The following is a 26,300-nucleotide window of genomic DNA, read 5'->3' on the forward strand; positions in this document are numbered from 1 at the left end:
TTGTGTTTACTTTTGCAACATTGTGACTTCTTCAACTTTGTGTCCATAGCAAAACGCATGCATTATGTGTCAGTAAACCCAGTTCTAAATACGGCTGAAATCTGGTGAGTAGCGTGGTCATTCTTCGCAAGCATGCCAGCTCCTATCATGTTTAGAACCCTGTGTTCTGAGGTGCTCAAGTTCACACCGAGGAATTTGCTAAATAAATCCCTGGCAAGCTTCAGTAGCCGTAAATACTTTCAAGTAGAAATGGCAAAAGAACACACCTACGTCAATACCTAAACCTTCGGAGTTTAGGTCGCTTGTCATCTGAGTTTTTACCTGCTGGCTTCCCCTAAGGTGCATATCACTTCCTGAATTTATGGACTGTAACTCAAGTGTCTGAGGAAGACAGCAACCCAGTTAAGATAGCTGATTCCTCGGGGCCCCACACAGGAAAAGTGCACGCAGAGCTACGGCCCTGCCAAGGTGCGTGGGCTTCCTCCAAAGTGGCGTTTACACCCTAACCCCGTGTGGGCCAGTTCGGGGACCCTCGGGCACCCAGAACACCCTCAGTTCCAGATGGTGATCACAGGCTACATGCACTCTGAGACATATTCCCGGAACCGGCTACTAAAAAGAAGTGTGTGGTTCTTGAGAACTGTGCACGGTGTGGGTAAATCACGAGTGAAAGTGCGCGGAGGGGGGAGGGCCAAGGGGGACCGAGGTAACCGAGAGCGACCCACACACATACATACACCCCACGGAGAGGAGCGCACGGCTCGGTCCTCCGGCCGACAGGGGGCGCGCTCCAGTCCCGCGTGGCTCCGCGCCTGCGCTTCCTGCCCCTCCCGGTCCGGGATGCTGCTGCCGCTGCTGCGGAGGAGCTGCTTCCCTTCCTCGACTCCCGGCGGCGGCGGCGGCGGCGGCGGCGCGGAGCGGGTGGAGGGTGCGCGGGGGCCCGGGGCGCGCGGACGGCGGCCCGAGCGCGAGCCGTATGCGTGCATGGATCCGAGCGCCGCGCTGCACCGGCGGCCCGCGGGCGGCGGCCTGGGCGCGGTCTCCCCGGCGCTGTCGGGCGGCCAGGCCCGCCGGAGGAAGCAGCCCCCCAGGCCGGCGGACTTCAAGCTGCAGGTCATCATCATCGGCTCCCGCGGCGTGGGCAAGACCAGCTTGATGGAGCGCTTCACCGATGACACTTTCTGCGAGGCCTGCAAGTCCACCGTGGGTACGCCGGGCCTGTGGCGGGTGGGCCTGGGGGAGGTCGGGACCCGAGCCCGGTCCCCGTCCCCGGGGGAGCTCTGACTCTCTCCCGGGGCCACGCCGAGCCATTCCGCGGGTGCCCGGGCATTCCCGTAGTGGGCGCATCTGGCATCTGAGCCGGGTACAGCCCGGGTCCCCGTAGAAGCCTGACCCTCTCCTGAGGCCAGAACGAGTGTTTCCGTGACCTTTCCGCGGGTGTCCGACCCCCAGAACCGGGACATTCCCTCTCGGAGCCTTCTCCGGTCATAAGGTCCGGGTGATGCATCCGCGGAAACTCCCGGTCCGTTACTCCAGCTCGCCCAGGAAAATGGCTTTGTGAGCCGAAAGTAGAGCCGAAGGGCCACCCACCGGTGCAGTGCCCCGGGGTCACCATCCGAAGCGAGACCGAACCTCGCAGCTTTGCTGGCTGGAGGGATGGACCAGGGTTTGCTTTCTCATTTTTCGTCTATTTTCATGGTTTACTGAAAAGAAGCTTACTGCAGAGACCTTTCGCGCTAAAGCTACACTCCGGTTTCTTTCTTGTTTTGTGTACAAATGTAGGGCAAAGGGATTTCAGCTGTGTTTATCCTTGACCTCAAATAACCGGGTGGAAAGGCAAAATGAGGACGATTCCCCGGCACCCACCGGAGGTCGGTGAATTACCGGGAAATCCATAGGTAACACTCTGGTTACCTTCTTCTGTGAATGTTTTTAGTAACTTTGCATTGACAGGGTTTGACAGAGGTTTGTCGGGGTTATGGGAAACAGTTGTGCCCATGGAAAAGCGTGGGAAACTCTCATTTGGGGTGGCATGTAAAAGAAACTGGATAAGCAGGACAGAGAATCAAAAGATATAGCTCTCGATTCCAGCTCCGGAGAGACAGGTGGATCTCCAAGTCAGAAGCCAACCTGGACTCACACAGTGAGTTCCAGGACAGCCAGGGCTATGTCGAGAGATAAAGCAAACAAAATCGCAGCTTAGAGATTTGAAAAGCCAAATACTAATACACATATTTTCCGTTGTAATCACTGATGGTTCCCGTTTTGAGATGAGAATTCTGTAGAGGATTTTAGGGACTCTATTTAGATTGTAATTGGTAAGTTGTCGGGTAGGATTCTAAGTACTTACAGGAAAATTAAACTCCAGTTTTCACACTGACTTAAATTTCCTTTTTGAATATGCCCCTTAATGCCTCTTTTTTTTAACAGACCATTTTGGAAATATTTATGCTTCTTCCACCCTGTTTGTTTTTTAAATGTTTGTCTTGGGGACATGTTATTAGAACCCAGTAACGTAATTATACCCACTGCAGATATCCAATCTTGGATCCTAAGAGTATACAGGGAGTTATTAACCAGGAAATGAGGCTTATATTGTTTTGTTTGTTTCTGACATAAGTGCGGTGGGCTTGAATGCAGTTGAGAATTACCAGTCGTTTATGGTCCCACACTTACATATGCAAAGATGAAAGGAAAATGGTTCTATTTAATGCGGAAGGGAAGTCAGATAACAGCCCTGGGGGGGGGGGGAAGAGCTGTTCTTTAGGACAGCACATAGAACTGGGTGCTTGGAGACCTGCCCTGTCCTCCTGAGAAACTGTGGTCCCACCCAGTGAGCTTTCCCCTGGTTGGCAAAGTGAAACTAGCCTGAGTCCTCGGGGGATTAAGTAGACTATCTGGAAATGAGCGGAAACAGGCCTCCTTACATACGTTAGGATATATGTATATATGTATATGTGTATTATATGTATATATGGTGTCTCCCCACACTGAGGGTGGTTGCATTTTTTCCTTGGATGTTTTTGTTTACTTCCTATGAAGCCTAAAGTAATTAATTTCAATAAGTGTTTGTTGTTGTGGGGAGTTCAGAGAAAGATGGTAACCATAGCTTAATGAAAGCCTGAAGACACTAAATGCTAACAGGTGCCTCTTCAGCGCCTACCTCTGAGTTGTTCCCCCCCCCCTGGGAGCCTTCAGTTTGTTGAGCACCTGCTGTGTGTTGGGAGTTGTGCTGCCTGTGGGGTAATGCGGAAGCCTAGCTCAGTGTGCAAGTGGCTCCAGCATGAGCCAGATTATAGTGCTTTAGGGAAGCACAGACTGTGCTTAAAGCACACGCCTCCTGGCTGGGGCCCAGGGCTTGTGAGAGGATTCCTTCCTGCTGAAGGCTGTGGAGCCAAGTTCATTCCTTAAGCTCCTTTAGAAAATACTGTTTAAAAATGACCCTGGGTGTGGTCTAGCCTTGTAGCTACCTGTGTGTGACCTGTTTTCTAGTTCCTTCTCATCCTAATACAAAGAGCCTCACTAAGAGTGTCTTCCCTGATGTTTTCCTTACTGGGTCAAGGCTGCTTCTGGAAGGAAGCACAGTCCCCGAGCGAGTGTATACCAAGGTGGGTCACATGGCAACTGTCAATCAGAGGATGGAAGGCGGGGCTCCTGAAACATACCTCAGACAGGGAATGGACACCTGTGGATCTTGGGTAACAAGAAATGGTGGAACTCCCTAGGGATCCGTGGAGATAGATGAGTGTAAAGTTTGAATCGGTGAGACATTGATATCTTTATTGTTATGATTAATAATCAGGGCATATTGGGCTTAAAAACCCATAGAATTCACCAGGATATGAAAAGCTACAGTGTTTAAATTATTTAATGGAAATTATCGTGATTTTTCAAATAAATTTGTATTTGCAGAATTGAATTAGTCTGACACAACTGGAATAATCAGCTGGGCGCTGGTTATTAATAATTAATAAAGGGGCAGCTTTATGAAGACAGAAAGGAGAGAAAACTTGTTTGCCACAGACGTTGGCACCCATCTGAGCTGAAGCTCACTTCAGTGTCTGCCTTTCTAGTTTCTTCTTTGCCTAGACTAGTGGTTCTCAACCTTCCTGATGCTGTGACCCTTGAAGACAGTTCCGCATGGTGTGGTGACCCCCCCCAGCCATAAAATTATTTTTGTTGCTACTTCATAACTGTATTTTTACTACCATTATGAATCATAGTATAAACAAGCATGATATGCAAGATCTCTGATATTCAGGACGACCCCCTGAAAGGGTCATTTAACCCTCAAGGGTTTTTGACCCACAGGTTGAGAATGGCTGGCCTAGACAGTGTCTGACATACTGATCCACTTTCCTCCCCTAGAGACCTGTGTTATTGTAAACATACTTTACATGCTGTAACTCCCTAGGTATGTGTGAGTTCACATGGTCACTTTCTTTGTGGAAGATAACAGAGACTGTGCTGAATTTCTGATCTGTCTTCCTTGTACTGGATCCCCTTAACTTAGTATAAATAACTTTTTAAAAAGTATAGCTCAGGGCTAGAGAGTTGGCTCAGTGGTTAAGAGCACCCGTTCTTGCAAAGGACTGAGGTTTGATTTTCAATACCCACATGGAAGCTCACCACCTTCTCAGGCACCAGGCACACATGTGGTGCACAGACATACATGCAAGCAAAATGCATGTAAAAAAAATAATAAAATAAATAAAATAAATAAATTGGAAAGAAAAAATATTTTTAAAGAAAAGTATAGCTTTTTTTTTTAAACAATTAAAATGTGTTTATTTGGGGGCTGGAGGGAGGCTCAATGGTTGGTTAAGTGTCACTACTCTTGGAGAAGCCCAGTGCTTGGGTCCCAGCACCCACAGGAGGCGGGTCAGAACTGTCTGTTACTCCAGCTCCAGGCAGTCAGACACTGCCCTAAACTACTGCACTAAATGACCTTCCTGCAATCGTTATAAGGTATGTGTCGTGTTTAGACTGAAGTCCAGTCTCTGTCATCTCGTTGGGTATATGAGAGTGTTCTAAAACTTTTGGAACACAAGCAAATTGATGTAAAGCTGTCTAAAGCAGAATCCTGTTGTTCCTGGACAGTATCGTTCGCCCTTTAAAATGCTAGACACCGCCGTGGGATCATTAGTTCTTTTATTTTGCCAAGTAAATACATTTTAAAATTCCCCCATCGCCAGCTGAGAGAAAAAGAGAAAGAAAGAAGGGTGTGGGGGATGAGAATGAAGAAGATGGAAAAAACTGGGAAAGATCAGATAGCAGATTTCAAGCTCTTTGAATTTCCCTCTGAGGACCTCTGACCTCTGCAGCAATACTTAAAGCCTCCCAGCCCCGCTATGCACTGCTGAGTTAAGTTCTGAAGCCTGGTCTCAGAAGAGAGCTAGGTACTTAGAGAGGCCATGCTAACTGATTGGCCACAGTCCTTGTGGGCGACCAACCTTGTAGATAACCTTCCTGGGTGTCCTCCATAGTTCATGCAGGAGTGTGTGTGCCTTAGCTACTAGGGCTAGGCTGGAGTACTTAAACTGACAACAGAATTGAGGGTCCATAAAACAGGTGAATGACTGAGTCCCTGCAGAAATGGCTATGTGGCTTGCCTAGAAATGTCAGCGTAGATGTGTAGCTTCACCTAGAAGTTTCAGAATGCATATGGAAGAACTTGGCTGCTCTGCTCTTTAGTCTGGGACTTGTTTTTCAAGACAGGGTTTCTCTGCAGTGGCTATCCTGGCTTTGTGGTCCCAGGCTAGCCTCTAGTTAGTTTACAAAGATCTGTCTGCCTCTGCCTCTCAAGTGCTGGGATTAAAGTCACGTGCCAACACATGAAGTTTGGGTGAGAAAACTCAAGGTGAACGGACTACGCTAGCTTAAAACTCTAAGTTGAAAAACAGAAACAACTCTAAGCTGATTTTATTGTGTTTGCACTTCTTAGTATGGTCTTCCAAACCATGACCAATGTGCTAAGAATTGTGGGGAGGGGAGTCTGGAGAGTTATCTCAGCAGTCAAGACACTGGCTGCTCTTCCAGAGGGCCTGGGTTCGGTACTCAGTACCCACGTGGCAGCTTACAGCCACCTGTATACAGCTCCAGCCTAGAGGATCGTGTGCCCCCCCTTCTGACCTCAGAGGGCACCAGGCAAGCCTGTGAGCCACAGATTCACACCCACGCACATAAAATGAAACAGAAAGACAGAGAATTAGGGAAGAAAGCCCATAATTCCTTTCCCAAGCATCGGAAGAACAGCACGGCCTCCCAACTTACCCCATCCCTGCCAGAGTGAAATGCCATGACACCTCGGAGAAGGGAGAGCAAGAGAAACTGAGGTTTGGGTCACTTGCCCAGGAGTAGTAGGCTGTGGTTGGGTTTATTTAAGGGGGTTAGTGTAAGCACACAGGCGTGTGCAATGTCTGAGTTGTGACACCTGGTCATCTGTCTATCTACCTGAAAGCTATCTTTCAGAGAAAGGATCTAGATTTGGGAGTCAGCTGTATAGGGAAAATAAAAGCCTGGTTAGACCTGGCCCCAGAACTTCCCTTTTGTTTCTGCTTCTCACACTGGAGAGGCAAAGTTTTATTGTGAGTGGTAGGGGTCAGAGTAGAGATGGCCTCTGTGGCAGCCTGTGGAGTCAGCCAGAAGCAGGCTGTTGGAAGCCCTGGAACTGGCTGGAGAAGAGGAGAGGCTCCTTTGAGAATGATAGGTGAGAGATGGTTTACTGACCAGGCATAGATAAGTTGTTCCAAAAAAGTGTCGGCTTGACCCAGGAAAGAAAACATGGCGTTGTACAATAGTCACTAAGCAGGTATTTTTGAGGGGTTCTGTGTATCCACATCAGACCGTTCTGGGAACCATCTAAATAGCTAACACCTGGCTTATCCCTTCAGCGGGGATGTGTCACAGAGAGTGGCAGTCCAGTGTAAGGAGGAGGCGAGAGCTGTCGGTTTTCATCAGAGAGAGGAAACTGATTGATTATCTGTTTTCTTTCTGCTGTACAGCTTTGATGTTGGAAAAACACTTGGAAAACAAAACCACATACAGACCAGCTCCCTAATTGAGTGTGCTTATGTTGTTACTTAGTCCTGGAAAGCCAGGAAGCAACAATACAGACCTAACAGGAGCAGTGTATGTGTGGCCCAAAGGTCTCCCTGTCCGACCTCCTCAGTCTGACTCTGACAGGCTGCTGATTCCAGCCCTTGTGCCCCTACGCTTACTACAAGTGAGACAAGCTCCAGTGGGCCTCTGGCGGTGGGCGTGGGAGCCTTCCTGCTCCTAGCCCTTCTTAATGGAGAGAAGCCTCTGCCAGAACCCGGTGATGTTTCCATCCCCTTCATACTTTTGTAGAATAAGAACTTAGTTCTTTCCTGCTGTTAACTAAAATAAAATTGGAAGCCAATAATCTTTTCTTTTTGTTTTTTTGTTTGTTTTTGGTTTTTCAAGACAGGGTTTTTCTACGTAGCCCTGGTTGTCCTAGAACTCACTTTGTAGACCAGGCTGGCCTCAAACTCAGAAATCTGCCTGTCTCTGTTTAATTCCAGAAAGTGCTGGAATTAAAGGCGTATGCCACCACCGCCCAGCAATGATGAAAAGATGCAAGTGTGGGTTGGGGGGACCTTCTACTCTCCCTGGTTCATGATGTAGGAATAAACGGGCTTATTAGGTACCTGTCATGCTGTTTTCCATATAAATACTATAAATGCAGAAACTGCCAGGAAATCTGTGTCTTTTAAAGATGCTAACAGTGTATGCGGTAGAGTAAGAAATACCAGGTGTTGGGCGCAGTCCGGGTGAACTGCCTCACTGGGCCTGTACTGGGCAGCGGTAACACTGGAGGAGCTCCTGCCTTTCCCCAACTGTTTCCACCCTCCTCTCTGAAGTAAGAACTGGCATGGTCTGTAGCACAAAAAGCATCAGACATCTACTGGTATCAGGTTTCATTTACTTGTGCATAATAAAGTTCACTAAAGGGATACAATGAACAGCCCACATTAGGCTCTTAGAGCAGAACTGGAACACAGCAAACACCAGGATGCTTAGTTCTTGGTCCTTTTGCTTAAAGGAAGGGAGGGGCATCATTTTCTGAGTTTCTTCTTGTCTACTTCCTTGAAAGAGAAAACAGAACTCCCTCCAGGAGGTGTGGGCACTCAGCAATCCCCGCCTTCCTATGCTGTGTCTCCGTGGCTGTGAGGTCGCTCTAGCTGGCCAGAATGAAAGGGAAGGCAGAGCTGCAGCAGACCTGTGCTGTCCACAGCCTCTTCATCAGAGGGAAGAAAGCGATTGTTTACCTCACAGCCCAGTGAGCTTCTGTAACGAAGCATGGTCTGTTTACACTCCTCCCCACACACACACTTTTAAAGATTTATTTTACCTGTGTGGGTGTTTTGCCTGCAAGTATGTCTCTGCAGCGCCTGTGTGCAATACCCGCAGAGGCCAGAAAAAGTTGACTAGTCCCCTTGAAGTGTAGTCGCAAATGGTTGCAAATTACCATGCAGATGCTGGGAACCACACCTGGATCCTCCTTTAGAGCAGCCAGTGCTCTTAAACCACTGAGCCATCTGTCTAGCCCTCCCGCATCCCCAGTTTTGCTCTTTAATGGTGTCTTTCTCAGAAATGATCACAAGATTTCATAATTAGAATATTATTTTTAGTTTTACTGAATCTTCACAGTAACATAGCTTAGGGAAGAAAAGTCAGCCAAATCCATGAGGTTTCGGGCATAAGATGGTTTCTGGGGCGGATACAATGTTACCTTGCAGGTCTGGAGGCAGCTAGCCCCGGCTCCCTCTCCTTGGCGGGTGCAGGCTCTGCTCCCCCTCACTCTTCTCCTGGGCCACGCAGCTTGGGCGGGAAGACACAGTTCCATTAACAGTAGTAGAGCTGTGCGTCTGTCCCACACTTAGTGCCTCCCACCCACCATTAGGTTTGCCTCTATGGTCTTGACACAGGTCTTAGTCTCTCACTGTCAGTGCAGGGATATAATGTCCAAAGCGGCTGTCTAAGTACTATGTCCAAGCTGCAGTGTCACAACCATTTTACACAGAGACCTGTTTCAGAGCCCCAGACTCCATCGCTGTGTTAATGTTGGGTCTGGGTTAGGGGTTAGGGTTAGGCTAAGGTCTTGGGTTGGCAGATAAGCAAGGCGATCTACTGGACAGGGAAGCAGGGAGGCTGCCTGTTATCAAAGACCTGGGGCCCGGGGTTATTTCTTCTTTGGACAGGAAAGGAATGTGAAGAGAGAGAGGAGTCTGTGTATGTCTGCTCTTTTCATTTTGTAACTTCTTAGGGCCCAGCAAAAGAAACAATGTTTTGGAAATGTTTTTCCTTCTGGCCTTCCCAGACAACAATTCCTTCTGCTAAGAAAGGCCACCCAGGAGGAAGCAAAGCGAAGCTCATGACGCGATGTGATGATAATGGGCCATTTACAGACCACAGCACGTACCTTCTCACCCATCTGATCTTATAACAACCTTGTGTTGTGTACACAAGTGTGACCTTGAATCTGGACTCTGCTGTTGTGTAAGCATAGGGTCTATCACTTACCCTTCCTGTCTCTGATCCGATGTCCCCTGCAGGGTGACACGGCAGTGCCCAGCTGACTGGGCTACAACCATGAGCACAGGATGCCTTGGGTGCAAGGCACCAGATAGGACATATAACTGTCATTGCTGCTAAAACAAACGAAGGTTGAGCCCGAGCCATCGTACCTGAGACCGCATATTGGCATTGGGATAGGGAACCTAGCCCTATAAGCCGAGTCCTTTCTGGAAGCATTGCTAAACTATTTTCAGAAGATTTCTAAACAACTGGAAGCTTAAATGTGGGTCCCTGTTACCGGAGTCATCTACTCAGGGGCTAACCACTCCATGGAAGTGATGGGGTAAGTAATTTGTTACCATAGAGATCAGTGGGCTGAGTGTGCGCAGTCTGGTACAGCTGCCTGTCCTTTATGCAGTTATAGGAAGACAAATGTGTCCGCTCACACACACACACACACACACACACACACACACACACACGGCGCACAGGTGTTCATATCTGCAGCTTCCATTCACAGCTGGCCCCTTTGCCTCTTTAAAAACAAATGGGTCAGTCCTCGATATCCCTGATTTTTCCTAAATTAGTCAGCTTTTCTCCTTGAATACACAGCATTTAATGGAGAAGAGAGGCTAACTGTGAGTCTGGGCAGGAAGCCAAGGATTCTGGGTCGTTGGGAATACACAGCTGTGGATAAGGCCGAAAAAGAAAGATGCTCTCAAGGGCAGGAAGAGCACAGGAGCAGGAACTGGGGGAGGAGAGGGATAGGTGTGGTCGGGAAAGGTTCCTCGGGAAATCTAGGATTTAAAAGGTTTCTGGGCAGACAAGACGGTTCTCTAAGAGCGCATGGCAGGCGAAGACACTTTGTTGCCAAGCGCGTGGCCTGTTAATGTGGATCAGTGTGACCCAGCTTTGGGGGCAGGGACTGTCCCCATTAACCTGAAGAGTAGTGTATCCAGGATGTTGCTTGCCCATTAATCAAGAAGCCTCCGAGAAACTGTTCTCAACGGGGTGGCAGGCTCTTGGGCCTTTGAGTAGAGTTCTCCACTCCTGCCTCCGCTGACTGTCCCTAAAGCTCCTGTAAACATTTGAGACTGTTGATGGCTTGCTGTGATTCATTAAGGACCATTACCATTTCTGTGGCATGCAAATGCTACAGATACACAATATGGAGTCATTTTATACTTGGGAGGTGAGGTTTCTAGAAATGGAATACTTGTATTAATACAAAGATGTGTGTCCAAGCCATAGGTTGGATTAAGTTTCCAATCATTACAAGCTACTTGGAGCTGTTAGAAGAAACAGTGCAGGCTGTTTTATTTAAAGGGGACAGTTTTTATTTATTTTTGGTTCTGTTTTGTTTTTAGATTTACTTATTTTAGACTATGAATGGTTTTGCCTGCAGCACATATGTGCGCTGTGTGCACACAGCCCCCACTGGGGTCAGAAGAGGGCATTAGATCTCCTGGAACTGGAGTTACAGGAAGTTGTGAGCTGCCGCATGTGCTGGGAACTGAACCTGGGTCCTCCTCTTTGAGAGCAGCAGCGGCTCTTAGCCATGTTTCGGCTCTGATTCAGACACTTAGAGATTTAGCCACTTCACTGCAACAGGACTGTTCTGTCACAGTCCTGATTCATACACTTAGAGATTTAGCCACTTAAATACACAGGAACTTTTCTGTCACTGTGGTTGTGGTTGTGGTTACTCTGTGCGCACACTCAGTTCTTCTAGGTGGCTGAACCGCTTCCTTGTCCTGTTCAGTATCTGATACCCAGCCACATTTCCTCCTCCTGAGTATTAATGCTGAGCCTTTTGTTTTCGTTCATTAAACTTCATGGTTAGAGACATGATCCTCGTGGAAGACTGCTAAGACAGGCAGGTTTTTCAAGCTAGTAGAGAAAGCATGGAGAACATGGGACACAGCAGGTCTAGCATGACATAGCAAAGAAAACTGCATCCCCAGGACACAGACAGCCCATGCTGGCCCCTGAGGGGTTCTTTCTGTCATGACTGGAAGCAGAGCTCAGGAGAGATAATGTCACTGGCCAATTCTCTTTGGTAAAAGAACAAAATTACCAACGTTACATCTCCATGAACTCAGATTCTGAAAACAAATTCATTTGAAGTGTGGGGAAAGTAAAATCAAAGAGGCTGGCAGGGTGACTGTCCAAGGGCCCGCCTTGGAAGGTGACTGCGAGCACGTAAGGGCCCGCCTTGGACCGTGATTGCATGTGAGGGCCCGCCTTGGAGGCTGATGACCTCCCCCTGGTAGCCATGCTGTACAGAAGATGAACTCCTGCAAATTATCCTCTGACCCCACCCTACCACCCCTCAGATGCCACAAACACAATAAATAGCAAGTAAGTAATTTTTTAAAGGTTTACTTACTTATGTACATATGAGTACACTGTTCATAGACCCCAGCAGAGGGCGTCAGATCCCGTTACAGATGGTTGTGAGCCACCATGTGGTTGCTGGGAATTAAAACTCAGGACCTGTGGAAGAGCAGTCACAGGCTCTTCACCACTGAGCCATCTCTCCAGCTCGTAGTTTAATATTTAAAAAGTGAAATGAAACATTCATGGCACCTTGAATTTGTTCTGTAATTGGCATCGGACATTTTGAGGTTACTATTGTAAAGTTTGTCACCGAGATGTGCCTCTGAATAGTCAGAGCTTGCATGTGGTCGTCCCTCCAAGGTGTGGCTTTGAGGAACGGCCCCCTGGAGTGAGTCATTTAGGAGGCTCGAGGCCATGGACTGCGCAGACCTGCTCCCGGGTTCGCAGCTATGCCTGAGAGAAGCAGTCAGCCTTGCCAGTCTGCTGCTAAGAATTGAACTGTGCCCAGTGTAGTGGTGCACACCTTTAATCCCAGCAGGGAGGATCTGTAAGTTCAAGGCCAGCCTGGTATACAGAGTGAGTTCCAAGGAAGCCAGGGCTGTAAACAGAGATCCTGATTCAAACAAAACAAATAGCAAACATTTAAGAAGAAAAACTGAAACACAGGAGACCTCCTTTGTTCTACTGTGACATTTTATATTGTCGGAACTTCTGTGTCATATATCTAGGGACTGCCCACCAGCTCAGACTAATAAACACGTCTCGTGTTGCTAATTTTAAAGCCAGTCACATGTCTTTCTGTTCATCTCAGATCCTCATCTGACCACTGCTGCCTCAGGTCCCAAAATGGATGACCAGAGGACAGGCAGAGTCACTGTGCTGGCCGTGCCCCTCCTGCACATTTTGCTGCCTGGGCTCGTCTGCCTGAGCCCTGGCAGGCAGCTGGGGAGTAGACCCAGAAGGGAAATGATTCCAGTGCTCATAGTGAGCGAGCATCTCGTCTCTCTGCTTGTAAATATTGTGTTTATAAAAACGTGTGGCTTGAAATATTTTTTCCTATAGCTATAAAAGATATCAGATGAGATACACAAAGGAAATTTATATATTTTTTTTAATTTATTTGAAGCTTACAGGTCTTACTTTAATAAGAAAAAATGTATGTGATGGTTTGGTTGCGATATTAAAAAATGAATAAAAATTAAAATAGAATAAGCTTCTGGGCAGTGCTGGCACTCACTTGTAATCCCAGCACTCTGAGAGGCAGAGGCAGGTGGATTTCTGAGTTCAAGGCCAGCCTGGTCTACAGAGTGAGTTTCAGGACAGCCAGGGCTATACCCTGTCTCAAAAAAACCAAATCCAAAAAAAAAAATAGAATATGTTAATCAGGTGAATAGATTTCTTTTTCCGTGCTGAAGTCTTTGTTGCCCAACCTGTCTCAAGTGCGCCCCACCTCAGCCTCCCGAGAGGCTGCCCACCTATCCTGGCTTACTAAACATTTTTATAACAATTTGTTCCTCAGTAATGTACTGAGTTATGCACATACTTACCAACACTCATGAGGGCTAACAATTTTAATATATTAGTAACTTCTACAATCAAACAAAGGCTGTTGGAATCAGGGGTCATTAATGTAGCAGGCTATGTGTGGAGCTCGAGAAAGCCCTGGAGCCGCAGGCCTCTGCACACGAGGCCAGGGCACCCCGGTCCCTCTCACTTTTGAATTTTTGCCATACCAATGCTTTGTGTTTTCTGAGTGGCACACATAAGGTCTCCTTGATACACTGTGTCTCTATTGCTATGTGTGTGTGTGTGTGTGTGTGTGTGTGTGTGTGTTCATTTGTTTGCTCTACACCCAAGCAGGGCTCGTTGATACACTCTGTCTTTATTGTTTTGCTTCACATTTCTTTTGTTTTCTCTGCAGGTGTTGACTTTAAAATCAAGACTGTAGAACTAAGAGGGAAGAAGATTAGATTACAGATCTGGTAAGTAGCAGTGTGTCCCAGTCATGCCCTGAATGTTTAGCAGGCCATGAGCTTGGCTACTAAGACGAACCCTGAGCCCTCTCACCTGCCTCCTTCCCTTCGTTCCCTTCCCTTTAAAATCAGAAAAACAACACTTCTTGGGAGCTGCTTCTCCCTTCACACTTCACTGGCACACCGGGTTTTCACTGGCACACCGGGTGACGTGTTACCATCCTGAGAGCTGCGGGAGCCGCCCTGCCTGTGTTTTCATGGACATGTCTCCAAACTCCATCGTTGAAATGGCTGCTTCATCCTTTGCCTTGCGTCTGGCATGCAGCTCAGTGCTAGACCCGTCCACTTGGCATGTACAAGGCCCTGGCTTCCCCCAGCGCTGCCGCGGGGCAGGCATGTCTTTATGTTTTTTAAATGGCTGCATGGTCTTCAAAAGAGCCCAGTATGTTGGTGGCCATGTTGTCAGCCACATCACCTCCACAAGCAGCTCGGGGCCCTTGTGCTGGTGCGGTGTGGACAGCGTGTGGCAGGCATGCCTTTCCTTGCTCGCTTGTGGGTGCTGTGTAACTGGGGCCTCTTCTGCTTACCAGAAGGGGACCCAGAAACCCCATCCGATGAGAGAAGACACTCAGTTCGGCCTTGCAACAGGAGGCCAGGCCAGCTGTGTTCTAACCGTAGTTGGTGCTTAAATCTTTCTCTTCCATATTAACAACCCTCAGCGGCAGCTAGACGTACCGAGCCATGTCACTGGCCACCTCTGTGGACGACGGGACAGGGTCTGGCCCGTGCGCTTCAGTGGTAGCCCGGCTCAGCTGTTTGGAGAATGCATTGTGGTTCTCAAGACACTGGTGCAACACACTCAGCTTACTAACTCCTCTTGGCAGGTCGCCCTGAGCTCTGACTGTCTGTCCACCGTCTGTGTGTGTGCTTTTCATCCGCGTTAATCGCTGCCGCATCTGTGGTATCACCGGTCATCTAACGCTTGAGTGTTAGTGGCATGTCTCCATCCTTCATCCATGTCCTTGTCTGGGGCACAGCTGCAGCCCAGCCAGCCTTGCTCGACTGGCGTCCTGAGGTAATCACTTTCATTTGGTCATCTGCAACTGTGAAACCCACATAAGGGCTTCTTGGGTTTTGTGGTTTTGTTTCTAACAGTTTTGCCTAAATGCTTAGATAATAAAACATAAATAGTTCTCACACTAGTCCACAAACAAGGTAACAAGCTTTGTATAGTTTGTTGCTGTCCGTCAGATTATCTTTCCTGGACTGGAGAGAGAGAATGCTTAGCAGTTAAGTCTGCTGGCTGCTCTTCCAAAGGACCTGGGTTTGATTCCCAGAATCCACAAGGTAGCTCACAATCCTCTAGAACTCCAGTCCCAGGGATCCAACACCGTCTTCTGACCTCCGTGGGCCCGAAGCACACACTTAGTGCACACATATGCATGCAGGAAGAAGAGCCATATACATAAAATCTTAATCTCTGACACAAGCTGTTGTTTCTCACCATAAGCTCCTTAAAGACAGCTTTGGAAGGGTTCAGGACATGTCCACCTCTGCGACTAGCATCTGTGACTATTGTTCTTTGACCTGAGAAGGGTAATGGAGCTAATATTAGAATGTGTGACAGCTGGTTTGAGTGGGTGACTGTGTCCTGGGGCTGGAGAGATGTCTCAACTATACTCTGGTGAGTCTGGTTCCCCACATCTGCACTGCTTGCCTGGCTCCCAGCTGCCAGTGGTTCCAGCTCTAGAACAGGTGGCAGCCCCTGGCCTCCGGGGCACACTCACATGTATAATGAGACTAAAGTTGCTTTTTTTGTGCGTGTGTTTAGATTTATTTATTATTATATGAAAGTGCACTGTAGCTGTCTCCAGACACACCAGAAGAGGGTGTTAGATCTAAGTACAGATGGTTGTGAGCCACCATGTGATTGCTGGGATTTGAACTCTTGACCTCTGGAAGAACAGTCAGTGCTCTTCACAGCTGAGCCTTCTCTCCAGCCCCCAGGGTTGCTTTTTTTTAAAGCTCTGTGTGAATGTTAAAATCCCTTTGGTTGGTTATGTCTGGCCTCTCTCACAGTGGCTTTGGGTCTGATCAGTTCTGGCTTCCCTGATGGAAGCCTGGTGTATGCAATCGGTTGTGTGTATGTATGCAGCAACACAGGGTCCTCAAACCGCTTTTCTCTTAGATGTGAAAGCAGTCCCCAGAAACTGCCCTCTGCTCCCTCGACCCTCCTGTAATGTCTGTGGCTGTCGACATGGCACTGGTGACTGTCACTGGGTAAGAGTGGCGTTGTGTTCTGGATTTACCGAAAAGCCAACCACACATTTGTGTTAGGTTATTCCAGCGTTGGGTCAGGAAGCTCCTCCTTCCTGTCAAAAAGTACCTAACAAGAGCAGCCCACAGAGAATGGTCTGCCTTGGCTCAGGGTTCAAGGCGGTACAGTCTTCACAGTGGAAAGGACACGTGGCAGGAGCCAGGGGCTACTTGCTCCCATCTCAGCAGCCCAGGAAACAGAATGAGCTGTTGGTGCCCCGCTCCCGCCTTCTCCGTGTTCCTGGCTTTATTCAGGCTGAGCGGGCACCCAGCCCACTGTGGCATCACTTGTTCAGTACTGGGCTTGCTGTCAGCGAAGTCTCTCTACAGATGCCCGTACAGGAGGCTCTGACTCACCAGTGCCCTCGCTGTTGCTCAGCCTGATCAAGTTAACAGTCTAGCGCAACCTCTTCTTCCTGAAGGGATTTTCAGAGTGAATCTTATTTCTATAATACGCCAGCTCTCTGATTAATCACACCACACTCAAAAGACTTTCTCCTGAAATATTTTATTCAAAACATAAAAAAAATGAGCCAGAGGAATAGCCCAGTGATAGAAATAATTTTTTTCCTGATTTTGCTGGTACAGAGAGCATTAGTGTCAGACTGTTCTTTTATTATTTCTATAACAAAAGTACAGATTGGCTACTCTCATCTGAAATCCTTGAAACTACTAATGTTTGGGGTTTGTAAAATATTTGCATAGGTACAATGAAAATGACTTGGATGTAGGTCCCAGGTCTAAACATGAAGCTCGGAGATAGTCTTTCGCACTGACTCTAGTGCGCCTACGTCTTTTGAGGTCACATGTAGAGTTTCTCATGTGTGACAGCGGCATGCTGACACCCAGAAAGGTCTTGGAACATTTGGACCTTTAGATTGCAGGGACGCAGTGTCTGCTGTTTGCCATGCAGCACCCATGGTGGTCCCCAGGCTGTTGTTGTTGTGATGCGTTTGTGTGAGGTCTGCTCTGCCATTCTGTCACCAGCTGGAGCACCAGCTCGGTACAAGGGGTCTGGTGCGTGCGTGCGTGCGTGCGTGCATGTGTGCGTGTGTGCAACAGAGCTTTCCCTCCCTGGTTGCCACAGAGGAACTGTAAACAACTGCAATTCTTTTTTATTATTCTTTGTGGTCATACTGATGAAAACACTGTACTGAGGAGTCTCACACACCGAGAATTCCCGGTCTTCAGCTGTCTGCCCTGGTTTAACATTTAATATTGTCTCTGCCACCTTTTTAATTCCTTGATTGTGTTTAAACACCATTTCTTCTCAGTACTTAAGTATTTCTATTCAGTGTGTCACTAAAACAAAAAACGTGCCCAGTAGTATGCACTTTCTTGAATTTTGTGTGTATATACATGTTAAAAATGTGTATGTGTATATATGTATATATATATACATATATATACATATATACATACATACATATATATGTGTGTGTGTGTGTGTGTGTGTGTGTGTATATATATAAGGGCAGACGCCTGTGCAGTTCAGCTGATCCCCCGGAGCTGTGGTTCTAGGCAGTTGCAGGCCACCTGCTATGAGCTCTGGGAACCAAGCAGGGGCCCTGTGTAAGAACAGTATGCGGTCTTCACGGCTGAGCCAGCTCTCTCAAGTTACTGTGATGAAACAGACTGAAGCCTTCCTAATGTGTCTCCTGCCTTGAGACAACATAGGACTGGCAGGTTGGTTGGCAGACCACGTCATTTTATCCATGGACCCAGTCACCACTGGAAGAGTTTTGTCTCAGCTGGCATTGAGGATGCCCTCACGTTTCCCTTAGTCCTCTGCTTGGAAGAGGAGGAGCATTTCATATTAATGTTGGTTCCCTGTCCTGCAAGCTAGTGCCACTTAACGTACGTGAAGGTATTGGACAGCAAATAAGAATCTTTGAACTGGGACTGGAAAGATGGCTCAAAGGTTATGAGCACACACACACACACACACACACACACAGCAACAACTGGTTGTGTTGTTGTGTTGTTGTGTTGTTGTTGTTGTTGTTTTGAGAAAGGGGCTCCTATGTCCTGGAACTCCCTCTGTAGACCAGGCTGGCCTCCCACTGAGAGATCCAGCTGCCTACGTCTGCCTTCCAAGTTGTGTGATTGAAGGCATTTGTCACTGTGCCCAGCTGTCACTGCTCTTCCAGAGGACCAACAGTCTGGTCCCTTTCACCAAGGTTGAGGAACACAGACCTGTACCTCTACCCCCACAGGGTGTGAAGCCTCAAACAGCACATTCAGGTACACAGGCAGACACTGTACACATACATGCACATAATTAGAAATAAATAGTTTTAAAGATTGTATTACCAAACTGGAAAAATGGAATTGCAGGAAATTTTCAGCCTGTACCAGAAGCAAAGACAGAAATGAGAACACCACCCCATGACAGCAAAAGCCACATTTCCAGCAATTAGCTCATCATTACGATGAAACTTCCTCTTCCCAGAGGTGAAGGTGGAGAGAGAGCACGGATTTTCCATATCTTTCCTCAAGTTGCTTATCTTATCACCACCCAGTGTTTTTCTCGCGGGTCCTTTGTGGAGGAGAGAGACAGCTCTGCAGTTAAGATCACTTGTTGCTCTTGCAAAGGGACCTGGGTGGGTTGGAAACACCCTCTGTTCCCACTCCCCACCGAAGCGCACCCTCTGACCTGCTTTCGGTGCCTGGTTCTGAATGCTGGCAGCAGGAAAACCAGTCCTTAGAATGACTATTCCGTTCGCCCTAAATACTCAGTTATTTTCTCCTCCTCAAGGCTGCTACATGCTGCTACATGTCAACCACACATGACCTAGCAGCAGGGGAAGAGAAATACAGGTTCCATTCAACGGGTTATTAGCTAAGTACGTACTGCACGTCAGCACAGAGCGGCTGTAAACTACTTGTTTATGTTATTTGTGTGAGTGTTTTGCTGCTTGTGTGTGCATGTACCCTGCAGTGCCTGGCACCTGTGGAGGTCAAAAAGCCTGAGGTTCCTTGGAACTGGAGTCAGGGATGGTTGACTGCGATTCCCTGTTGTCTTGAAGACACGCATGACCCCAAGTTTTGATATCCTGACATTCCTGTTATGGCTTTCTGATGGAGCGTGGTAGACTGGAAAGATTGTTTATCTCAGTGGGTAATCTGTCTCCATTTGTGCAATTTAGCTGTTAATCCATACACAGATACACCTTGTGTCTCCTAATGGTCAGTCTGACCTTTTCCTCGTCCACCTGTAAGGCTCAGGGGAGAATATCCCTGAATCCTGTCCCCGAGGGTGGAGAAGTCCACAGCAAGTATTTGCACTAGAATGTGGAGTTGGCTACCTTGGTGGTCTGAGAACTGATTTTTGCTGCTGTTTCCTAGGGACACAGCAGGGCAGGAGCGATTTAACAGCATTACCTCAGCCTATTACAGAAGTGCCAAGGGGATCATACTCGTGTATGACATCACCAAGAAAGAGACGTTCGATGACTTGCCAAAGTGGATGAAGATGATCGATAAGGTAAGCGTCACGTTCCCCTTTGTAGCCTTCAGCCTGCAAGCATCTCACTGTTAAAGGGAACAGAGCACACAGGCATGCGCATCTCGCTAACTCAGCATCCTTAGTGAACGTCATTTAAGCCATACCGCAGCCTCGCTACAGATGGAGCACTCATGGGATACATTACCCAGCATGCAACAGAAGCCGGCTTTCCTTCCAGTCCCACAGACTGCCTGATTTCAGGGCCCATCCTCGCTCCTTCTGCTCTGTCTGTTGCTTCCTCAGAGTTACACTAAACAGGAAAGGTCGTGTGGACACTCTGTGCAGTTAAGGTGCCCATGGGTGGTCCAGGGGTCTAGCCATCTCAGCATGGTGGACATCTTTCAGGTCCTCAATTTGAACAAGAGATTTCCTTCGACAGAATATTGAGTTCTTACTCAATTTTGAATGAAGAAAATCCAGTATCTTCATGGTAATGTGAACAGTGTTTTCCTCTAGGAAGTGTATGTAGTAAATGCACCTTTAGAAGACAGCAGCTAGAATGTGACTGTGTGTATACAGTTGATCACAGTACCATGTAGATACAGTTGACCACAGTTTCAGAGGTTTTGCTCCCAATTCCTTTGTGTTACAAGCACACACAAAGCAGGGTGTGTAAGATTGACTTCAGATCTGACTGTGTTTGTATGTCTTACACCTGCTTGAAAAGGTTCTCCTCTGATTTTACAAGTTTTCAGTGTGTGTCTTCACCCTGTGTTAGGGTATAAGAAATAGGGCCAGGTGTGGCAGCAAGTGCCTTTAATTTCAGCACTCTGGAAGCAGAAGGGCAGATCTCTGAATTTGGGCAAGCCTAGTCTACCTGACAAGTTCCAGGCCAGCCAGGGCTACACAGAGAATCTCAGTAACCAAAAGAGTGGAGCAGAGGTGGGCCTCTCCCTCCACTGCTCTGTAGAGAGGGTGACTGTGAATGGAGAACAAGACCCTAGTCCCAAACACACCTCCTGTGGATGGTTTCGGGATAGATGGGATAAAGAAGCAGATGGCGAGGATGTCGGGAGATGATTGGAGGGACTCTGGTCTGCTCTGCAACTCTTCAGATGCAGTGACGGTGGTTAACTCTTGAGGCACCCTCATCCGAGGGGGAAGGCGCTATCAAAAGCCCATCCATCAGACTTGTATGTAGGCCCAAGTCAGGGGTCAGGACTTATAAACAAGCAGAAACCTTCAAATCCCTGGGAAAATGACCGGGTAGCCATCATCCTGGGGCTAACCAGAGGGCCTGGTTGGTAAAGATGCTTGTCACCAAGCCTGCTGCCTGTGCTCTGGCCTCCACAGACTCGCCATGTATTGTGTATGCACACACACAACACAAATGTAAAGAAAAGCCATTTTCATAGCACTACAGGGTGAAGTGTTTGTGTGCACAGAGTTAGTGACAGACTAACAGTGTGTGGCTCAGCTACGTCACTTCCAGATTTCCTGGAAGTACACAGAGGGGCTGAATTATTCAAGAGATACTAACATTGTTTAAAGAGAGTGATCTGGCCAGGCAGTGGTGGCGCACGCCTGTAATCCCAGCACTTGGGAGGCAGAGGCAGGTGGATTTCTGAGTTCGAGGACAGCCAGGGCTACACAGAGAAACCCTGTCTCAGGAGGGCCTTCCCGTGCCACCCAGCATTCCAGAGCAGGAGGGAAGGCTTGCTTGTTTGTATGTATGTGTTGGGCTTCGCTCTACCCATTTTGGTGACCTTTGATTTTCGCAGTTGATGACCCCTTTAAGTACATGACTTTGCCTGTCATTTTTAATCATTTCCTTAACAGTCTTAGGAGTGACTGGGGCCAAGACCAAGGCCATGGTCATTCTCAGAAAGTACTTTCTAAGCCGCTGCGAGCCCTGTGCACCCGCAGGAGGTGCTCAGAGACAGTGGGGCGAAGGTACAATAAGCAAATGGGTGACGAGCCCCGAGTTTGCGTTTCTCTGTCAGTGTGTGACGTCTTTAAAAAATCCCACAGTATGCTTCAGAAGACGCTGAGCTTCTCCTGGTCGGAAACAAGCTGGACTGTGAAACAGACAGAGAGATCTCCAGGCAGCAAGGAGAAAAGGTGCGTGAATGCGGGCTCACCCAGCAGGCAGCACCCTGGGCTCTGCAGCGCGCCCTCTCACGTGCTGCACAGCGGGCGATGAGCGTCATTGCCTGGCACACCCCTCCCATTGTTCACTCTCTGTTTTCTTCTTTGGGTCCATTTTGAAAAGGGGAGGGGGGGCAAAAGCTCATTAAAAATATACTGTATTGTTACTTAAGTTGGCATTCTCTATAGAACAAGTGTTTGGGATTGTAAGATTTGCTTTCGTGATTTTTTTTCCCCCTCCCACCTTGGCTTTTGCTAAGGATACAATCATGGAGACACAATGATACATTTTAAGTATCAGATACACTGTTCATTTAGACTCTTACAAACATGATGGGATTTAAAGGTCTCAAGAGCTCTGTTACATACATTGCTGCTAACTTTCAGGAATTTGCTGTCCCTATGAACCTGATATTTGAGCATAAATGGGGCTTTTTAGACCCTGAATCCCCGCCCTATCCACCCTCCCAATGGTAAACCCTTGTGTCTGGGGTCCTATTGGAGGCCGGGCCTGGCACACCCATACCGGTATAGGCGGCACCTCGTGGTTAAAGTAGGCACGTGTCTTCTCAGTTTGCACAGCAGATAACCGGGATGCGCTTCTGCGAAGCCAGTGCCAAGGATAATTTCAATGTGGACGAGATCTTTCTGAAACTTGTTGATGATATTCTGAAAAAGGTAAAAGAGTAAATGGGCGGGCGGGGGAGGGGGTCGGGAGGATGTGCCTGCTCAGCCAGCTGCCCTGGTGACTGCTGCTCAGGTGTGTGGAGTCCTTAGGGTTGATAGACAATCTGCTGGCTTTGCCTTGAGACAGAACCTTCTGTGGTGACTTACACTGTGAGAAGCTGGAGTGTGGCTCAGTGGTAGGCATTTGCCTAGCTTCCCTGAGGCCCTGGATTCCTGGCCAGGACTGTGTACATAGACCGGTGCCGTGACCAGTCACGAGGGCCCAGGTTCAGTCTCCAGCACTGTGGGTGAAGAAGTACTGTGTTTATGTGACGCTTCTTTTTCTTTCTTTCTTTCTTTCTTTCTTTCTTTCTTTCTTTCTTTCTTTCTTTCTTTCTTTCTTTCTTTCTTTCCTTCCTTCCTTCCTTCCTTCCTTCCTTCCTTCCTTCCTTCCTTCCTTCCTTCCTTCTTCTTTCCCACAAGAATTAAGTTTCATATGGAGACCTAGAGTAGTGTGCAGTCTTCCTAGCTTAGAGAAAGCCACGGCTTCTTGCTTCCCTCAGGCCTCTCTCCAGAGAGCGAGAGACCTTTGCAGAGGATGCTGGGCAGCCTGACTGAACAGCACCGGTCTCTTTGGATGTCTGCCAGCCACTATTTGATGTTCACCAGAAAGGTGATTCTAGGAACCCTGAAGCCACCTGGAATTGATAGATGGCTTACAGCGTGAAATAGCTGCAGTGTGGGCACTTAATGACAGCTGAGAATGTTCATTACAGACACAGTTATTTTTTTCCAGGTATTTTTCCTCAGAGTTTCATTATATCTGGCAGTGTAGAACCTTCAGTACAGAGTGCTAACTGTTAAGCACTAACTGAACATGTCACTGAGGCCCCAGGAGGACCAGCCCATAGACTCTCACAGACTGACACACTTCCAAAGCTTCTAATGAACGGTGGTTAATGCACCTGATGGAGGGCACTTCTTCCTTTAGACAGTGAACCAGTTCTCCACCGATTAACGTGTTAAATTTTCATTACAGTAGATTCTGTGCAAGGAAATGGTGGCCTCTATCACGTTGCTAGGAACCAAACCTTGGTCTTTTCACACACACTGAGCAAATACTTTTCACCAAGCTGCTTCCCAGCCTCTTCCAAAGAGCCTTATAAACAATACTTCCAAGGCTGAAGAGATGGTTCAGTGGTTAGCAACACTGGCTGCTCTTCCAGAGAACCCAGGTTCAATTCCCAGCACCCACCCAGCATTTCACCACCATCAGTAACTTCAGTTACCAGAGACCCAACACCCCCTTCTGGCTTCCTTGGGTAATGGGCATGTGGCACGCAGACAACACACCTATACACATAAAAGGAAAGGCTTACAGTTTAAAACATTCCTTTCGCTTGCAAGACTGAGGTATATCTGTGCTCTCTTCTTGTCCTTTAGATGCCTCTTGATGTTTTGAGAAATGAGTTATCCAATAGCATCCTTTCTCTACAACCAGAGCCTGAGATCCCACCAGAGCTGCCTCCACCCAGACCACATGTCCGATGCTGTTGATTTGATACTTTGGAGACGGTGCCAGCAGTTCCTAGAAGGGGAAACCATTCTGTTCTGCACTACAATCATGTGACAATTTCCTTTCGCACTTTGTAACCCAAGTCAGCTATACACTAACTTGTAAATATGCAAATATGCAATCCTGGGTAAGGTCGGGTTATAGAAGTTACATACTTCCCTTCAGATTATATTTCCTCATTACCCCAGTGTCTAGTGTATGCACACTGGGAGACGTAGTACTTCTAATATGAAGAATGGGAGAGAAGAAAGATGTAATATTTCTCGAGTACTATAAATGTCCTTGTTAATTACACTACAAGGCAGACACTCCGACGAGAGGAGAGGACCTGGTCCTTCACTTGCTGTTTCAACGAAAACCTACAAAACTGAAGATATTTCTGAAAAGGAAGACATGACAGCCACCTTTTCTTTATTTACTTGCTTTCCCTGAGCAGCATCTCGAGGTTTGGAGTGTCTCTGCCCAAAGCAAAGCTCCCGTCACGGCCACCAGCGAAGGGCTGTGCAGTGAGGAGGGTTTCCTAGATAGGGGACTGGAATGGACTTGATCCCATGGCTGCAGAATCCTGCGGGTTTCCCATTGGCAGTGACCTGCTTTTAAGAATGAAAAGGTTCAATAGATAGAGACCCGAAGGGCTGGGATTGTAGCACAGTGTTTGAGCATCTGTCCAGTGTACATGAGGCTCTGGGTTCAATCCCCTTCATCACAAGGAAAGAAAAAAAAAGAAAAAGAAGCATTTTTGAAACTATAGAAAAGATTTTAAAATCACACTGCTGTCCTACACAAATCCTGTTTAAAGGGATTTTAAGAGTTACATTTTAGTCTATCAAAGAATACACATGCATTTGCCTAAACATCCTGTATCTTTGTAATGATAAACTTCTCCCCTTGATGGCGAAGCTTATTCCTATTAAGCCTAGACTGTGTTCTTCAAGTTTTCGCGTTTTGTTTTGTTTTTTCTTCTTGAGGGTTTTTTCTCCTGGTCTGATAAGGAATTTGTGAACTCTATCTTTGGTATATCTTTTATTAAACTGCACTGTTTTGTTTAGTCAAGGTAAATAAGTATGTATTTGAATAACTTGGCGTGTCCTGAGTGTTGTGGTATGAGAAGCATCGTGGTCTTTCTACACTAATGAAGTGCAAATAAAATTTTGTATTTATGAATGATAGTTGAAATTGCCATGTGTTTGTGTGGTTATAAATTACACATGCCAGTCTTTTTCAGGAGCTCCACATCTTAATCTTTGTAGTGATTTTTTGGTAAGAAAGGCGTGATGTGCTCTGTGGAAAAGACTGGCAGCTTCTAGAACGTTCATCATGGCCCTCTCGTACAAGCCAGCGACTGAGTTTCTAAGCCTGTGTACACTCAGAAAGCAGATCGGGTATCAGACAAACTCTTCCAGCAGCGCCCATGGCACCAGTCTTCACAGTGGTTGAAAGTCAGGAAAACCCAGATGGCTGTCAACAGAACAGTGGGGAAGCACACGAGATTCAGAAACAGTGGCTATTCTTCAGGAGGCAGCAGCAGAAAGACCGCAATCATGGCCGGCATAGTCTACCTACTGCACCTCTTTCTTGGTTTATCTTTTTATGCTTCAGAGGAGTGCGAGATTTGTTGGCCTGTCTCATTTATTCAGATAAGATGTTACCACAGGAAGAGGTAGGAATGTGGGTGTAGCATCTCTGCTCATCTCTTTTTTCCAATTTCCTGTTGGTCTCACATTATTTTTAGATTTTATTTTAATGTTACAGCATCTATAGCCGCAGCTGGTTACTGTTTGCTGGATGCTGGGCCGGTTACATCCTTACAAGTCCTCTAAGCTGGGGTGGGGTAATGAGGGTGATACTCATCTCTTACCCCGTATCTCAGTAGGGGAGATTGAAACACACAAGTTAGATGATGTTTAAGTAGCCAAGATTTGAACCTGTATAACGGAGGGGTTGGGGGGGGGGGATGTTTGTTTTTTTGTTGGGTTTTTTGTTTGTTTGTTTGTTTGTTTGTTTTTGAGTTGGTTTTTTTTGGTTTTGGTTTTTGGTTTGGTTTTTGGTTTTTCGAGAGAGGGTTTCTCTGTATAGCCCTGGCTGTCCTGGAACTCACTCTGTAGACCAGGCTGGCCACGAATTCAGAAATCCGCCTGCCTCTGCCTCTGCCTCTGCCTCTGCCTCCCAAGTGCTGGGATTACAGGCATGTGCCACCACTGCCTGGCTATAACCTAGTTTTAGAGATCAGACCCTTAACCTCTAATTCAGTGTGCTAGGAACTGAGGATGATTTCAGGAGTCCTAGCCCACCC

General features: G+C 47.4%; 1 protein-coding gene across 1 annotated transcript; it reads left to right on the top strand.

Annotated features, from left to right (window-relative positions):
• Positions 1-823: 823 nt before the first annotated feature.
• On the top strand, positions 824-25,176 carry Rab12 (RAB12, member RAS oncogene family). The gene is made up of 6 exons (XM_052192659.1): positions 824-1,207; positions 13,802-13,862; positions 19,518-19,656; positions 21,649-21,738; positions 22,339-22,443; positions 23,875-25,176. Exons 1-6 carry the CDS (start codon positions 841-843, stop codon positions 23,986-23,988), a joined length of 876 nt encoding a protein of 291 aa, XP_052048619.1. The 5' UTR covers positions 824-840; the 3' UTR covers positions 23,989-25,176.
• Positions 25,177-26,300: the final 1,124 nt, after the last annotated feature.

The sequence above is a fragment of the Apodemus sylvaticus genome, chromosome 9 (genome assembly GCF_947179515.1).
Source record: "Apodemus sylvaticus chromosome 9, mApoSyl1.1, whole genome shotgun sequence".
Taxonomy (NCBI): Eukaryota; Metazoa; Chordata; class Mammalia; order Rodentia; family Muridae; genus Apodemus; species Apodemus sylvaticus.

What these genes read in the sequence shown, in the direction of transcription:
- Rab12 (XM_052192659.1), top strand. Translation starts at nt 841, where the DNA reads ATGCTGCTGCCGCTGCTGCGGAGGAGCTGCTTCCCTTCCTCGACTCCC. An exon ending in GGCCTGCAAGTCCACCGTGG is followed by an intron (nt 1,208 to 13,801) that starts GTACGCCGGGCC and finishes TTTTCTCTGCAG; the next exon opens with GTGTTGACTTTAAAATCAAG. An exon ending in GGATGAAGATGATCGATAAG is followed by an intron (nt 19,657 to 21,648) that starts GTAAGCGTCACG and finishes AAAATCCCACAG; the next exon opens with TATGCTTCAGAAGACGCTGA.